The sequence below is a fragment of the Schistocerca nitens genome, chromosome 3 (assembly GCF_023898315.1).
Source record: "Schistocerca nitens isolate TAMUIC-IGC-003100 chromosome 3, iqSchNite1.1, whole genome shotgun sequence".
NCBI lineage: Eukaryota > Metazoa > Arthropoda > Insecta > Orthoptera > Acrididae > Schistocerca > Schistocerca nitens.
The window spans coordinates 369,513,264-369,531,239 of record NC_064616.1 but is presented as its reverse complement, the minus strand read 5'-3'; the positions used below and the strand labels follow the sequence as shown (position 1 = coordinate 369,531,239).

The following is a 17,976-nucleotide window of genomic DNA, read 5'->3' as shown; positions in this document are numbered from 1 at the left end:
GGACTCAACTGCTGAGGTCATTAGTCCCCTAGAACTTAGAACTAGTTAAACCTAACTAACCTAAGGACATCACAAACATCCATGCCCGAGGCAGGATTCGAACCTGCGACCGTAGCGGTCTTGCGGTTCCAGACTGCAGCGCCTTTAACCGCACGGCCACTTTGGCCGGCTGTCCCTCTAATTCCCTGAGAATATTTCCAGCAATGACATGTTGTTAACATTCCACATACTAGCGAAGTTTTCCTGTTCAATAACAATTTTTTATATCACTTGTAATAAAAATGTTCCAGGACATTGGCAATGACAATTATACAATGAATTGTTTCATGGTGACCGCCTGAGGATGACTAACAGCTGTGCGCAAGACGGACCTTCACGTTGATTCCTTGTTTAACTCATTCCCATCACTAGTTTCCTATGCAGATGGAGTGGAGGGACCATAGAGAAACTCTTTCGTTGCAGATAATAGGGACCTACCTAAGTTTACTCGATATAGTGCATCATTTTCTTAAGACCTGCGGAATAATAATATTTGTGGGGACAGTAGCAACTTAACATACTTTTTTCTTAAGACTTCTCTAATAATAACAATGACCAATCCACCTACATGCTGATACGACACACTTGTAGATGTAGATAAGCGGAAAAATGGATTCAGTACAACAAGGTTTTCATCACATGAAAATATTACGCAGAACAATGAGATTACTGCATTCGTAAGCCACGTGTATGCAGGACCGTATTTCAGATCCTTAGGCTGAGCCTTCATATTAACTGTAATGTCTCGAGACGTGTGTGAGAGGATGTAATCAGTCGAAAAGATATTTTGTAAGCCGCTTATTTCGTGGATGAAGAATCACATTTTCTCAAGATTCTGCCAACGGACCTCAGCATGCAGCATGGCATCTGATTCTCCTAAAAATGGCTCTGAGCACTATGGGACATAACATCTGTGGTCATCAGTCCCCTAGAACTTAGAACTACTTAAACCTAACTAACCTAAGGATATCACACACATCCATGCCCGAGGCAGGATTCGAACCTGCGTCCGTAGCAGTCGCGCGGTTCCGGACTGCGCGCCTAGAACCGCTAGACCACCGCGGCCGGCTCTGATTCTCCTCCAAACTGTATTATGCAAACATTCTACATTTAGGTATCATATTCTTGTTACTGGTTCCAATGGTTTACTACAAATAGTGCAATCGAACAGCAATGGAACTTTTCACCTCTTTATATAGACAACATGTTACATTTATTTACAGCAATTCCGTACATCAATCGTCAGTCCTATGCAGTTCTTGTTGGCGCTTTTCGCTACAATCTACTAGTGTTGTGAAACTCCTACACCTTCGTCTATGCCAGCCGCTGTGGCCGAGCGGTTCTAGGCGCTTCAGTCCGGAACCGCGCTGCTGCAACGGTCGCAGGTTCGAATCCTGCCTCGGGCGTGGATGTGTGTGATGTCCTTAGGTTAGTTAGGTTTAAGTAGTTCTAAGTCTAGAGGATTGATGGCCTCAGATGTTAAATCCCATAGTGCTTAGAGCCATTTGAACCTTCGTCTATATTTACATCTAAACACATACTCTTAAAACCGCTAAACAGTGCATGGCGTAGAGTACGTTGTAGCAGTACTTCGAATTTCTTTCCTATTTCACTATCACATGATGACAGGTTAAAAAATTATAGTCTATATGTCTCTGTATATGCCCTAATCCCTTTTAGACTCGCCACGCTGGATATAAAGTGGTGGTAACGCAATGGAATCGCAGTCCTCGTTGAACGCATTTTCTCTGAATAGTGTTACGCGAGAAGAACGTCTTTTTTCCGAGCTTTTCCTCTTACATACTCGTGCGTAAAAGTAACACTTATATTCTTGAGTAGTAAATAGCGATATCTACAGCAAAGTTACATGTATCTGCAAAGTTGTTTTTGATCGCGGTTCGCCTTGTCACATGGTATCCCCAATAAAAGCATAAGGAACACACTACGCACCAAGAAGTAATTATCCGATTGGGACGGAAATCGGTGATGTGATGTAAATGTACAGACAATCAAATGATTACAATTTCAGAAAATTTGGATGATTTATTCAGGAGAAAGAGCTTCACAAATTGAACAAGTCAACAACACGATGATCCACCGCTGAATCTTACGCAAGCAGTTATTCGGTTTGGCATTGATTGATAGAGTTGTTGCACTTCCAATATCGTACTAAATTCTGTCCAGCTGGCATGTTAGACCGTCAAGATCCTGCGCTGGTTGGAGGTTCCTGCTCATAATGCTACAAATGTTCTCAACTGGGGACAGATTCGGCATCGTCGTGACAAGGTAAAGTTTGGCAAGTACGACGACAAACAGTAGAAAATCTTGCTGTGAGCGAGCGGGCATTATCTTGCTGAAATGTAAGTCAAGGATGGCTTGCCATGAAGGGCAACAGAGAGGGGCGTAGAATGCCGTTGACATAGTGCTGTGCTGTAAGGGTGCCGCAGATGACAACCAAAGGAGTCCTACTATGAAATGAAATGGCTGTCAGGCCATATGGCAGGTGACAGTCAGGTTGGTATCTCACCACTGTCTGGGGCGTCTCCAGACACGTCTTTGATGGTCATAGGTGCTCAGTTCGAAGCGAGACTCGTCACTGAATAAAATTCTACTCCAGGCAATGAGATTCCAGGCCGAAGTGTCTGGAAACGACCTGGATAGTGGTGGGACACTATCTTGACTGTCACCCGACATATAACCCAACAACCAACAGCAATGATCTGAGATGCCATCTCTTCTCATAGCATGACCCCTTTGGTTGTCATTTGTGGCACCCTTACAGCACAGCGGTACGTCGACGATATTCTACGCTCCGTTTTATTGACCTTCATGGCAAGCCATCCTGGGCTTATATTTCACCAAGGTAATGCCCACCTGCATATGGCCAGAGTTTCTACTGCCCTTCTTTGTACTTGCCAAACCCTACCTTGGCCACAAGGTTACTGGATTTCTTCCCAATTGAGGACATCTGGAGCATTATGGATAGGGCCCTCCAAACAACTCGGCATTTTGACGACATAATGCGCCATTTCGACAGTATTTGGCACAAATCCCACAGAAGGGCATCCAACAACTGTATCAGTCAATGTAAAGCCGAATAACCGCTTCCGTAAGGAGCAGCGGTGGACCAACGCGTTATTAACTCGTTCAATTGCATGAAGCTCCCTCTCTCGAATAAATCATCCATTTTTTTCTGAAATTATAAACATTTGTTTGTCTATAAATGTACATCACATCTGCTGATTTCCGTCCCATTCGGATAATTCCTTTGTGGTGGGTCCTTTTTTTTTAAGTGTATAAGATCAGCCATATGCTGCAAGATGTATCATCTCCTTTGCAATAGAGTCTAGATCATGTGGAAGAGTAAATCAAACGCTGCAAAATACTTGGGAAATGTATCAAACCACTAATATGTCTGTCCTTGTGTAGGGTATTGCTGTGCATTATGGGATGCTTACCTAATAGGTTTCTTAGAGAAGGGCACAGACAATTTACACCCACATCCTCACCTTATGCTTCCTCTGTAGTAAACGTCCCATAATACATTATTTTATATGGGTACACCACCTGTATGAGTGTGTGTTATCGATTTCCACGTTAAATAATTAAAACTGTAAGTAGGCAGATCATAGTTTATATCATTTTCTTGGTTCAGGTGGTCTGGAAGGTGTACTTCTACAGAGTTCAGCCCTTATGTGTTCTTATTACACATATATGCAAATTTCAGATCGACAGTGATGCTACATTTTATATACCCAGACCGTTTAATACGCATTAGTTTAAGTTGGCTATATTTCTTAAGACCTGTGAAATAACATCGTTTGTAGGAACCATTCCTAATGTTTATAAAACCAAATATACCAAATACATATTGCAAAATATATATACTTGGTGTACTTGGTTATATTTCTAATTATGGAATGAACTGTGCGTTGGACGCTGTAGAAATCTGTCTAAATGTGTTAAATTCTAACAAGCGATACTTTTAAAAATATACTTACAGTACTCTGTACCATGTGCTGCTGTAATGGGCTTCAACAAAGATGACACACACACACACACACATATAGGAGAATAATGTCCTGCACAGTGAACAATGTGACACTTACATATAAAACATATATATATACAGGGTGTTTCAAAAATGACCGGTATATTTGAAACGGCAATAAAAACTAAACGAGCAGCGATCGAAATACACCGTTTGTTGCAATATGCTTGGGACAACAGTACATTTTCAGGCGGACAAACTTTCTAAATTACAGTAGTTACAATTTTCAACAACAGATGGCGCTGCAAGTGATGTGAAAGATATAGAAGACAACGCAGTCTGTGGGTGCGCCATTCTGTACGTCGTCTTTCTGCTGTAAGCGTGTGCTGTTCACAACGTGCAAGTGTGCTGTAGACAACATGGTTTATTCCTTAGAACAGAGGATTTTTCTGGTGTTGGAATTCCACCGCCTAGAACACAGTGTTGTTGCAACAAGGCGAAGTTTTCAACGGAGGTTTAATGTAACCAAAGGACCGAAAAGCGATACAATAAAGGATCTGTTTGAAAAATTTCAACGGACTGGGAACGTGACGGATGAACGTGCTGGGAAGGCAGGGCGACCGCGTACGGCAACCACAGAGGGCAACGCGCAGCTAGTGCAGCAGGTGATCCAACAACGGCCTCGGGTTTCCGTTCGCCGTGTTGCAGCTGCGGTCCAAATGACGCCAACGTCCACGTATCGTCTCATGCGCCAGAGTTTACACCTCTATCCATACAAAATTCAAACGCGGCAACCCCTCAGCGCCGCTACCATTGCTGCACGAGAGACATTCGCTAACGATATAGTGCACAGGATTGAAGACCGCGATATGCATGTGGGCAGCATTTGGTTTACTGACGAAGCTTATTTTTACCTGGACGGCTTCGTCAATAAACAGAACTGGCGCATATGGGGAACCGAAAAGCCCCATGTTGCAGTCCCATCGTCCCTGCATCCTCAAAAAGTACTGGTCTGGGCCGTCATTTCTTCCAAAGGAATCATTGGCCCATTTTTCAGATCCGAAACGATTACTGCATCACGCTATCTGGACATTCTTCGTGAATTTGTGGCGGTACAAACTGCCTTAAACGACACTGCGAACACCTCGTGGTTTATGCAAGATGGTGCCCGGCCACATCGCACGGCCGACGTCTTTAATTTCCTGAATGAATATTTCGATGATCGTATGATTTCTTTGGGCTATCCGAAACATACAGGAGGCGGCGTGGATTGGCCTCCCTATTCGCCAGACATGAACCCCTGTGACTTCTTTCTGTGGGGACACTTGAAAGACCAGGTGTACCGCCAGAATCCAGAAACAATTGAACAGCTGAAGCAGTACATCTCATCTGCATGTGAAGCCATTCCGCCAGACACGTTGTCAAAGGTTTCGGGTAATTTCATTCAGAGACTACGCCATATTATTGCTACGCATGGTGGATATGTGGAAAATATCGTACTATAGAGTTTCCCAGACCGCAGCGCCATCTGTTGTTGAAAATTGTAACTACTGTAATTTCGAAAGTTTGTCTGCCTGAAAATGTACTGTTGTCCCAAGCATATTGCAACAAACGGTGTATTTCTATCGCTGCTCGTTTAGTTTTTATTGCCGTTTCAAATATACCGGTCATTTTTGAAACACCCTATATATATATATATATATATATATATATATATATATATATATATATATGAATGGTTTCTACAAAAAAATGTTATGGTATTGTGGAGAACAATGTCCTGCTCACATAACCTTCCATCTACCAGCCACGGTTCCCTGGATCGACGCATTGCCGCACAGGAAAGACGCATTTCAGCCGAGCAGTAAATGCAGCATTTAGAGAATTTCAGAGGAGGGCAACAATACATGAAGTGATTTTGAGTGCTGCGATACCAAGTGCCACAGTGGCTCTAACTCTGTTGCGTGTAGCTCTTATTCTTCTAAGGCGGAGAGCCGACCGTCAGCATAAAGCACCAATACTCCAGATTCCAGTAGGCTGGTGAGAGTGAGGGTATAACCTTGTAGAGTGAATGCTGAAAAGATGTAATTTAGGGTTAGGATAAAAAGAGACGACGGGACAAAGTATGAAGATTAAAATTATTGCCAGAAGCGCAAAATAAGTGTGATATATACACTCATAAGCAAGCAGTAATAAGCAGCATATTACGCAAGATTGTATGCGGTGTCTAACCCATGTGGGCAAGCTGCCCAGTTATTTTAGTTATAAATTTTCTCTGAGCTAATAACGAGCATCAAAATGGATACAGGGATTAGTGAACACAGGGTTGTCGTAGCGAGACTTAATACCGTAACTCCTAAATCCTACAAAAGTAAACGAAAAATATATGTAGTCAAAAAAGCAGACAAAGTTCGCTGACACCTTCCTGCGAGACATTTTGAACTCCTTCCAAACTAACAATGTATGAGTAGAAGAAATGTGGCTTGAATTCAAAGAAAGAGTATCGACATCACTAGAGATATTTATACAAAATAAATTAACAGATGACGGAGCTGGTCCTCCATGATACACAAACCAGGTCAGAACACCGTTGCAGAAACGACGAAAAAAAGCATGCCAAATTTAGACGAACGCAAAATCCTGAAAACTAGCAATTTTTGCAGAAGCTCAAAATTTAGCGCGGACTGCCATGCGAGATGCTTATAATACGAAACGAAACTTTGTTTCGAAACCTGGCAACAAATCCGAAGAGACTCTGGTCGTATGTAAGGAATGCTAGCGGCAAGACACGATAAATGCCTTCTCTGCGCGATAGCAGTGGAGATACTGTCGATGACGGTGCTGCTAAGGCAGAGTAAAATTCCTTCGCCAAAGAGGACGAAATAAATATTCCAGAATTAGAATAAAGAATAGCTGCCAACATGAGTAATTTACAAGTGGATATCCTAGGAGTAGTGGAGCAACTTAAATCACATAATAAAAGCAAGTCTTCCGGTCCAGATCGTATACCATTTAGTCTCCTTTCAGAGTATGCTGATGCAATAGCCCCATACTTAACGATCATATACAACAAAACTGCTCGCTCGACAAAAGATCCGAACCCAAAGTCTGGAAAGTTGCACTGGTCATATCAATATTCAAGAAAGGCAATAGGAGCAATCCACTAAATTGCAGGCCCATGTCATTAACGTAGATATGCAGCAGGATTTTGGAACGTACATTGTGTTCTAACATCATGAATTGCCGCGAAGAGAACGGTCTATTGACACATAGTCAACACCGATTTAGAGAATATCGTTCTTGTGAAACACAACAAGCTCTGTGTTGAGTGCTATCGACAAAGGATTTGAAATCAATTCCATATTTTTTTTTTTATTTCCGGAAGGCTTTTGACACCGTACTTCACAATCGGCTTGTAAACAAATTGCGTGCTTAAGGAATATTGTCTCAGATATACGACTGGATTCTTGACCTCCTATCAGAGAGGTCACAGTCCGCGGTAAGTGACGGAAAGTCATCGAGTAAAACGGAAGTGATTTCTGGCGTTCCCCAAGGTAGTGTTATAGGTCCTCTGTTGTTCTTATCTATAGAAACGATTTAGGAGACTATCTGAGCAGCCGTCTTAGCTTCTTTGCAGATGTTGCTGTCATTTATCGTCTGGTAAAGTCATCAGAAGATCAAAACAATTGCAAAACGATTTAGATAAGATACATATATGGTGCGAAAATTGGCAGTTGACCCTAAATAATGATAAGTCTGAGACCATCTCCATGAGTGCTAAAAGGAATCCGTTAAACTTCGGTTACATGATAAATCAATCAAATCTAAAGGCCGTAAATTCAACTAAATACCTAGGAGATACAATTACGAACAACTTAAATTGGAAAGAAGACACAGAAAATATTGTGGGGAATGTTGTGTCTAGACCATACAGCCTAGACACAATGCTGTAGCCGATAGGGCACGCAATGCTAACGCAGACGGGCGTGAAGTCTGGAACATGAGACTTATAAATGAATAAGAAGAAAAGTACGTAGATGCTTGTTACTTAACTTTTAATTAGTCCTTGGAATACATCTCTCTTGAATATTAGTAAGCTATAGGCACTGATACAAATGGCGCCTTGCTAGGTGGTCGCCAGTTAACTTAGCAGAGGGCTATTCTACTGTCTATCTCTCGGCAAATGAGAGCAAGGCTTAGCACGTCCAATCGCTAGCTATGTTGTCCGTACAACTGGGGACGAGGTCTCCTCAGTCTCTCGAGACCTGCCTTGTGGTGGCGCTAGGTTTGCGATCCCACAGTGGCGACACGCGGGTCCGACATGTACTACAGGACCGCGGCCGATTTAAGTTACCACCTAGTAAGTGTGGTGTCTAGCGGTGACACCACATTCCTCCCCCGCAAATCGGCGAACGGTCGTGAGATAAGGCTTCCGCCCGCCGTGGGGAGGACCGCATGTTGACGTATGCGATGAGGTGGGGAGCCTAACAACAGGCGAGGCTGTGCCACCCGCACCCGGCCATTTGGTCCGAGGGGAGCTAGGAAACGCCTGAAAACCTAGTCCAGGGTGCACGTCAACATGCGGTGTATGCGCACGTAATGAGACAGGAGGGGCCGAAGGGTCGACCTCCATTGCGTCGGGGAATCCGACGCGCGATGACGACATCTGGTCCGGAGCGGGCAAGAGGTCCATGGCGGAGGACGGCTGGTCACGGGAAGCGAGCGGCGGCGCGTGACCCTGGGAGGCGCCGGGCGGTTGCAGCGAAGCGTCCACTGCGGGCGGCGCCGGCGGCGGCTGCGGCGGCGGCGCGACGCCATGAGGCAAAAGGGAAGGCAGCGTCGGTAACACCTGGGGATGAGACGAGCCAGTAGATGGGTCCCCAAGGCGCTGACCGGACGGCTCCGTCGCTGAAAGCAGACGGGGAGCGGCAGAACCCAGGCGACGACAGAGGCGCAGCTGATTGAGATGCCGTCGCACCTCACCAGAGGCCCCCAAAACCAAATACATCGCACGGCCGAGGCAGCGAAGAATGCGCCCTGCGAGCCAACGCTGTGAACCGCGATAGGTGCGATAATAGACAACGTCGCCAGGAGCAAAAGCAGGAGTCTGCCGCTGCACAGGAACCTGATGTGGCGGATGCAGCAAAGACATCAAGGTGCGATGAGAACGACCATGGAGCAATTCAGCCGGCGAGCGACCATCGCGGGGCTGAGAGCGATACGAAGACAAAAAGAGCAACAATGCGTCCTCCCTAGAATGCGACTCTTTCAACTTCAACAGCTGTGATTTGAAAGTCCGGACCAATCGTTCCGCGGCACCGTTTGACTGAGGCGAAAACGGCGCGGATGTCAGATGTTGAATACCATTGGCCTTGCAGAATGACTGAAATTCTGCGGACATGAATTGTGGGCCATTGTCGGAAACAATAGTCTGCGGAAGACCTTCAATGCAAAAGATAGCAGACAAGGCTTGGATTGTGGCAGAAGACGTCGTGGAAGACATCCGGACAACAAAAGGAAAATTACTGAAAGCATCGACCACAACCAACCATCGAGCATTCCAGAATGGACCAGCAAAATCGATGTGCAAGCGTTGCCAAGGGGAAGTGGCTTTCGGCCATGCAAAGAATTTCCGCGGCGGTGCGGATTGTTGTTCGGCACACGCCACGCAAGAAGAGCACATATTCGTAATCGCCGCATCGATTCCGAACCAAGTACAGTGCTGACGAGCAAGTTGTTTCGTACGCACTATACCCAATGTCCTTGGTGAAGAAGCTTTAAGACAGAGGACTGTAACGAACGTGGGACCACGACTCTGGACTGATCATTATCGGAACGCAACAACAAAACACCACGTCGGACAAAAAGTCTCTCCTTGTGAGCAAAAAAACGACGAACCAAAGGATCCTCGATCCGTGACTTTGACAAGGGCCATTGCGTAGCAACAAAACGCAAAACAGTAGCAAGGACAGGGTCAGCAGCTGTGGCTGTAGCTACACGACGAAAATCAATCGGAAACGATTCGACCACGTCATCGGTTTCCGAATCAATGAACATGCAAGCAAGTTCGGAAGAATCGAATGCTTTATCCTCAGCAACAGGCAAACGGGACAACGCATCAGCGTTTCCGTGCTTAGCAGTGGACCGATACAAGATATCGTAGCGGTACTGCGAGAGAAAAAGAGACCAGCGAATGAATTTCTGCGCTGTACGTGGAGGTACAGGCTTGTTCGGATGAAAAAGCGATGTCAAAGGTTTGTGGTCCGTGATGATGGTAAAGTGACGACCATACAAGAAATCGTGAAACTTTGTAACACCAAACACGAGAGCTAAAGCTTCTTTCTCTATCTGTGAATAATTTCTTTGCGTAGATGAGAGCAATTTGGACGCAAAGGCAATAGGGCGATCATGCGAGCCATCCTTGTGCGCAAGCACAGCACCGATCCCGAAATCCGATGCATCTACCATCAACAAAAGGGGTTTCTGGGGATCGAATGGCGTAAGGCACGTATTTGAAAGTAACGCCGATTTCAACTGGCGAAAGGCGCGTTCGCATTCCGTCGTCCAGACGAACGGAACACCTTTACGGCGTAAGCGATGAAGCGGAGCTGAAATGGAAGAAGCATTGCGCACAAACTTTACATAATAATTAATTTTACCCAGCACACTCTGTAGTTGTTTAACATCCCGTGGCGAAGGCAACTCCTGTATGGCACGGAGGTGCTCTGGACTCGGATGTATGCCTTGTGCATTGATTACATGTCCCAAATATGGTAAGTCACGAGCAAAAAACACACATTTGTCCTTCCTCAAGCGAAGACCATTCTGACGCAAGACCTGAAATAATGTTCGGAGATTTTGCAAAAGTTCGGCTTCTGTCTTTCCTGAGATCACAATATCGTCCAGATAGTTCGCAGCAGTAGGGACCGACGCACAAACAGTTTGTAAATATTGCTGAAACAAAGCAGGGGCGGATGCACACCCGAATGGCAGTCTTTTGAAGCGATACAAGCCAAGATGCGTGTTTACCACCAAGACGCGCTGGGATTCTGCGTCCACAGGTATTTGCAAGTACGCATCTGCTAGGTCCAATTTTGAAAAATATTTTGCCGGGCACAGTTTGTCAAAAAGATCTTCCGGGCGGGGCAAAGGAAAAGTAGCAGTCACAAGTTGAGGATTCACAGTTGCCTTGAAGTCCACACAAAGTCTCAGTTTACCGGAAGGTTTTGGCAAAATTACTAAGGGTGAGGCCCAGAGAGAAGCCTGCACACGTTCAATTACACCTTGAGATTCTAAATCGGCTAATGTTCTGGCGACCTCATCACGCAATGCGTGGGGAACATTGCGCGCTCTGAAAAATTTCGGTTGCGCGTTTTCTTGCAGTTCCAAATGCGCTTCATAGTTCTTAGCGCAACCAAGGCCCGGTGCAAAAATGTCTGCAAATTCTTCACAAAGACTAGAAACACTGGCGGAAGGCACAATCTGATTCACTGATAGGACCTGATTTACTATAGACAAATTAAACAATTGAAACAAATCTAAACCAAACAAGTTCACTGCAGTAGAAGAACGAAGAACGTAAAATGAAACAAGTTTCGTTTGTCCCTTGTATGTTGCAAGAAGGCTGCACTGTCCTAACACAGGGATATGCTGTCCTGAGTAACTATGTAACTTAACATTTGCGGCACGCAATGGCGGTTTGCCCAGTTGTTTGTAGGCGTCGTGATTGAGCAAAGAAACTGCAGCTCCGGTATCGAGCTGGAATGGTATCACTTTGCCTTCAAAGTCTAAGTCCACAAAAAGTTTATTGTCCTGCTGACGACAAGAGCGACTGTCACGTGCAATTTGAACTGATACAGGTACAGAAGCACTTGCGACTTCACGGGATTTTCGGCGACGTCGACGCACACTGTGTGTGGGACGAACACAGTCACCGTTAGCTAAAGTGTCACTGGACAGGTGGGAATGAACTACATGAATGTCCATGGGCGAAGGTCCACGAGCCTGATTGTCCTGGGTTCGATTCCGGCGCGAAGCAAAGGGCCTGGAATTATTGTGATTGTCTGATCTAAGCTTTTCTGGCAAACACTTTGAACATGTCCTTTCTTTTGACAGTAAAAGCAAATAGCTTGGCGTGACGGGCAATTTTCACGCGAATGTCTAGCTGCACACCGCGGGCATGATTTCACTACAGTTGCTTGCTTACGCGGCGCACGTGTTTGCAAGGTAGGCTGCCGCTGCTGTGACGGGCGCGAGGGCCGCGTAGCGTCCCGTGCAGCGGGCCCGGCGGGCCGGTTAATGTGACACACTGCTGGCGAAGTTTCAAATGAGTCCTGAGCAAAGTCAAGTGTGTCTTGCCTATCCAATATGTCTATCACTTGTTGGAGGGAGGGATTAACGAGTTTCAAAATCTGTTCCCGTATGCGAACATCAGAAACGTTCTGTGCTATTACATCACGCACCATAGTGTCTGAATAAGGAAGGCCACAGTCACATTCAAAGGCACACTCCCTAGTAAGTCCTTGCAAAGTTGCAACCCACTCCCTATTAGTCTGACCGGCCGTACGTTTTGTACGAAAGAACGTATACCGTTTTGCAACGACATTCACTGTTTCTTTGAAATAGGCATCTAAAGCAGACAAAATTTCTTCTTAGGTCAGAGTTGCCACGTCGCGTCGGGGAAACAATTTCACTATCACACGGTAGGTAGACACACCGACACAAGAAAGCAAAAACGGCTGCCGCTCGTTACCTTGAATTCTGTAGGCTGTTAGATGAAACTGGAACTGGCGGGACCATTCTTGCCATGTTTCATCGGCCGCCACGAATGGTCTAAATTGCGGTGCAATGGCGTGTTGTGGCTGCGGTAGCGATGAAGCGGCGGCTGCCGCATCATGTTGCAGCACACGTTGACCCTGGACGAGCTGTCCCAGGGCATCCAATAACGCCTGCGACTGCTGATTCTGCAAGCGAAAAAATTCGGACAGTACATCCGGAGATTGTGGCGAAGCCATGACACAAACGAATTAATACAAAATCCCATCCTCGTCGCCAATAATGTTGTGTCTAGACCATACAGCCTAGACACAATGCTGTAGCCGATAGGGCACGCAATGCTAACGCAGACGGGCGTGAAGTCTGGAACATGAGACTTATAAATGAATAAGAAGAAAAGTACGTAGATGCTTGTTACTTAACTTTTAATTAGTCCTTGGAATACATCTCTCTTGAATATTAGTAAGCTATAGGCACTGATACAAATGGCGCCTTGCTAGGTGGTCGCCAGTTAACTTAGCAGAGGGCTATTCTACTGTCTATCTCTCGGCAAATGAGAGCAAGGCTTAGCACGTCCAATCGCTAGCTATGTTGTCCGTACAACTGGGGACGAGGTCTCCTCAGTCTCTCGAGACCTGCCTTGTGGTGGCGCTAGGTTTGCGATCCCACAGTGGCGACACGCGGGTCCGACATGTACTACAGGACCGCTGCCGATTTAAGTTACCACCTAGTAAGTGTGGTGTCTAGCGGTGACACCACAGGGAAGGCGAACCAAAGACTGCGTTTTGTTGGCAGAACACGTAGAAGATGCAATAGACCTACTAAACAGACTGCCTACACTACGGTTGTCCGTCCTCTTATGGGGTACTGCTGCGCGGTGAGGTACCCTGATCAAATAGGGTTACCGGAGTACATCGATGAAGTCCAAAGAAGAGCAGCACGTTTGTATAATCGAGAAATACGGAGAAAGTATCACCGACATCATTAAAACAAAGGCGTTTGTCGTTACTGCTGCGTCTTCTCATGAAATTTCAGTCACCAACTTTCTCCTCCGAATGCGAAAACATTTTGTTGACCCCGACCTACATAGGAATAAACGCTCATCATAATAAAATAAGTAAAATCAGAGCTCCCACGGAAAGATTTAAATGTTAGGTATTTTTTCTGTGCGCTGTTCAAGAGTGGAACAACAGGGAATTATTTTGAAAGTTGATCGATGAACCCTCTGCCAGGCTCTTAAGTGTGATTTGCAGAGTAGCCATGTAAATGAAGATGTAGATGTAGATTTGTACACCCATGAAGTATAATTTGAAACTGGCGTTAACTTCAACCCAAATGACTGGATCTTGTTCATAAAGGGGGATAATGTAGTGGACCGACCATATACGGGCATAATAGTGTGATACATGAAATGCATTCGCAGTTGCGAATATGGACAACCGTCAGCTGTATTATGGAATGTTGACTATGAAAATTTGTGCCGGACTCGGATTCGAACCCGGATTTCCTATTTATCGCGAGCAGTCACCTTACAATTAGGCTATCCCCGCACAACTCACGGCCAGATTCAAACTTCCATATGTCGTCCAACATATGTCTACAACCTGAACTCGTATTTCGTTATCTGCATTCACATTCAGGGGAAACATTTTGATTGAAAGTCGCTTGCCTGGTGTCGGCGGATAAATATGATACTGTAGTGCCTTTGTCGTTCAGAAATACGATGCAGTGTTCCTTTGGACACGAATGTCCGGAGGAACATTGCATCGCATTTCTGGACAACACAAGCACTGCAGTATCCCTACAACAGTGTGAGCTGTGTACTGCAACAATATTGACAACAGGCGAGCGAAGGATGTTGCCACTGTAATAATTCAACAAGGCCGATGCATTGTTGCAAGGCAAGTTAGATTGCTGAAGCAGAGAACTCAGCAGTACTGCACAGATTCGTGAAGCAAGGGCAGGGCAAATTTCCACACTGAAAGCGGCAGTGGTGTTTTCAGAAATGCGACTGGTAGTGGCCCATATGCACAACAAGCGTGCAACTACCTACTATAAGTACTGGACATTTTGTAACGAAATTATTCTCTGTCTCGCAGCTCTATCAGAGCGACGAGGCTGTGCTGGACGAAGTCGCCGCATGGACCTGTCAGCAGATGTCAACAATGGAGGCCATAGCAGGGCAACAGCTCTACACAGGAGTTAGTAACATGATGCAGCAAGCCATCCCAGGTCTACTTTAGCAGCACAGCCAACTCGTGCCCAGAGGGTAGCAGGTCACTCTCCAAGCACATCAGCCGTCTTCCGCCATCGCAAGATGGCCACCTCATTGCAGTGGGCAGCCCCCACGATGACCCAGCCGAGGGATCACCTGATGCCGTAGCAGATATGGCATTGTCGAGGATACATGCCACTAGCACGGAAATCATGTGGCCGGCTTACGTAACTAGGCCGGCAGCACGCGGTGGAGACTCCGCGTCAGTATCATGGGGTTTGCATGCAGCCAGCCCATCAGAAATCAGCGGCCAGCAAATCACTGACCTGATGTATTACACAGCCCAGATGTTTCAATGAAGAACTTGTTATATTTGTAGCTGCGTTTCACTGGAGCCTCCAGGGCTACCACCTCACCTCCACCACCCACTCGCACCGTCCTGGCTCGTAGCCATCCCTCCCTGCGCTGGGGGCGCTATAGAGGAATCAAATGGCGTCTTTTTATCACTGAAGAAGACTCAATTCTACATTTTAGCTCCAAAGGCATTATTCCTTAATGTTGACCAGTTTTTTTCCGAAGGAAGTGTTAAGATCACAATGCAAACATATTAAGAATTGATCTACTGGATATTATCTATCTCAATATGGAATGTTCATGTTTGGTGCCTATTTAGCTAAATCCATCACGGGATCTCTAACGCCACTATATAGATTATCCAAAAACATACCATCTATTGACATTCTTTATAGTCATGTAAGTTTCGTACTTATGTGGTTCTTAGGATGAAAATCTTGAAAAGTGGAAGAAAATCAGTGACATTTCAACAAATTTTTTGCAGCAATTTCGGAAGCCCAAATTCAGTATTTAGGCCTCCTCTTTGTTGTCTTCTGTTTCGATGCCAGTATGATCGGTGAGTGACTGAATATATGATTTCGACCCGCTTGCTGATTTTACGTAAGACCAAAAGCCTCTCGGGTTTATAGTCACAGCGGTTGACAAAATTTTACTTTCAGATTCCTTGAATGCTTGTCTCATAGCTCTCCATACACTCATTTTCGCTTCATTCAGTGTTCGTTCGTCAGCTAGTTTCTGACTTCTCTTGAACCTGTAATGAAGCTCTCTTTGTTTACGTAGCAGGTTTTCTGACACGGCTATTAAACCACTGCGGGTCTTTCCCATCCCTTAGGACGTTGCTCGGAAAATACTTGTCTAAGGCACATGAACAAGGACAACCAGCCAAACTCTCCATTTTAATAATTGAAAAAAAAACTTTCAAATGAAATAGATTTAATGACGTTATTAAGAAGTACAACTATCATGTACTTAAGTTACGAAACTAACTGATATTATAATTGTAGAAGGTTGTTTCTAGATATTTATAATTAAAGGTAATTTTCTTTTTCTGTTCCTTATTATTTCTTAACACTTTTCGAGATGGTTGCTGTGCTAAATGATGATTCGTATTCTAAGTTTCTCACCTACATCTTTAAGTTTGCGTATTACAATTACTAGAGCCTAGTGTACACACACTATAAATAGTGGATTTTTTGTTGGGCATTACATCTACAATATTTATCTTTTACAAAATGTGCACCACAAATACATCAGTTTCTAAGCAGGCCAGGGGTTCATTTAGTTATACCGCTCCGGGCCTCCGCCGGGCTTAGTCGGCCACTGAGACATGACAGTGTTAAATATAGAAGAGTTAGCTTTGTAGTCGCATATCCTAAAGTGAACACGTTAAAAACAATCTTGCACTCATGAAGTTTCTACAATAGTTTGGACTTGCGCAGCAATTTTACACAAAACGCAACAGACTCTGCATTCCCGTGGCATTCATTTATGCCGCGAAAACAACATCGACGCTTGGTCGCGTTCGCCACATGTCATGCGATATATCGATTCACAAGGTCGATAAAGTAACAACTATTAAGAGTAAGAAACTGGGAGCAGCAGTGTGCATTTATTTTGATAGTAGTTTGTGTTGTCGTTCGTTTGAATAATTGTTGACGTGTATAAGAAACAAAACGAAATAAATTTGTTGTTGTCATGGCAGGGTATAGGAGGGTAAACTATTACGAACTGTGTCGGCTATGTACGTCAAGTGAGGGAACAAAAATGCATATTTTCCGAGAAGAAGGACGCAGGAGACAGCTCCCCACAAAAATTCAGATTTGCTTACCCGTTCAGGTGAGTGATGATAAAAATTACTGGCTGTCGAATTTCATTGATGTTTGTCACTGTGCGACTTCTGCATTGAACGTCAAAAGGCTTCATGGTATATGAATATTGGTGAACCGATTGGAGACTACATACTGTCACTAGGAAAAATACTGCATATCAGTGAGACAGATTCTGTAGCAAACATGTGTGTCGACTACTGCCAGAATTGATATTCATCGTCCAAGTTTTCGAAATAACTCACTAGATCGATAGATAGTTGATTCTGATTCTTTAGAAGACAGATGAAGTGCATGCATTTATTGTAATGTTGACATGTTCAAGCACTTCAGTATCTCACTCTTTCCTTGCTTGTGATCACATGTTTAGTGATTTACAAGATATACAAACTGTCGGAAATTATAAATAATCTACAGTTTTCAAAAGAAACATTATGGCAATTCATAAATAAATGTTCCATCAGTGCTGCAAAGCTGTAGTAGGAAGTGTCAATTTAATTTTGCTGGAATATAAGAAATAACTGCGTGTCATGTGTGTCATTAAAGATGTAAATAGTCATTTAAATGTTGTTGATATCAGCATGTAAACAGGCAATTTGTGTTATTGTTTCAGTGATAATTACGTCTTTAGTTATGATGCACAGTGACCAAATGACAAACATTTTATAGGTGAAATATCACTGTCAGTGCATTTACATAAGCAAGTGTTACATATTACAGATAATAGTACTTAAGAGTGTTTCTGCATTATTCGTGCTTAATGCTGAATCTTCTGT

At 44.5% G+C, this 17,976-nt stretch overlaps 1 protein-coding gene across 1 annotated transcript in view; it reads left to right on the top strand.

Moving 5' to 3' along the window:
- The first annotated feature begins 16,969 nt into the window (after positions 1-16,969).
- The window catches only part of LOC126249603 (zinc finger protein 85-like), a 79,059-nt gene continuing 78,052 nt past the window's right edge, over positions 16,970-17,976 (top strand). The window contains exon 1 of the mRNA XM_049951266.1: positions 16,970-17,210. Within this exon, the coding sequence (XP_049807223.1) occupies positions 17,070-17,210 (141 nt within the window). The 5' untranslated portion in view covers positions 16,970-17,069. The remainder of the gene's footprint in view (positions 17,211-17,976) is intronic.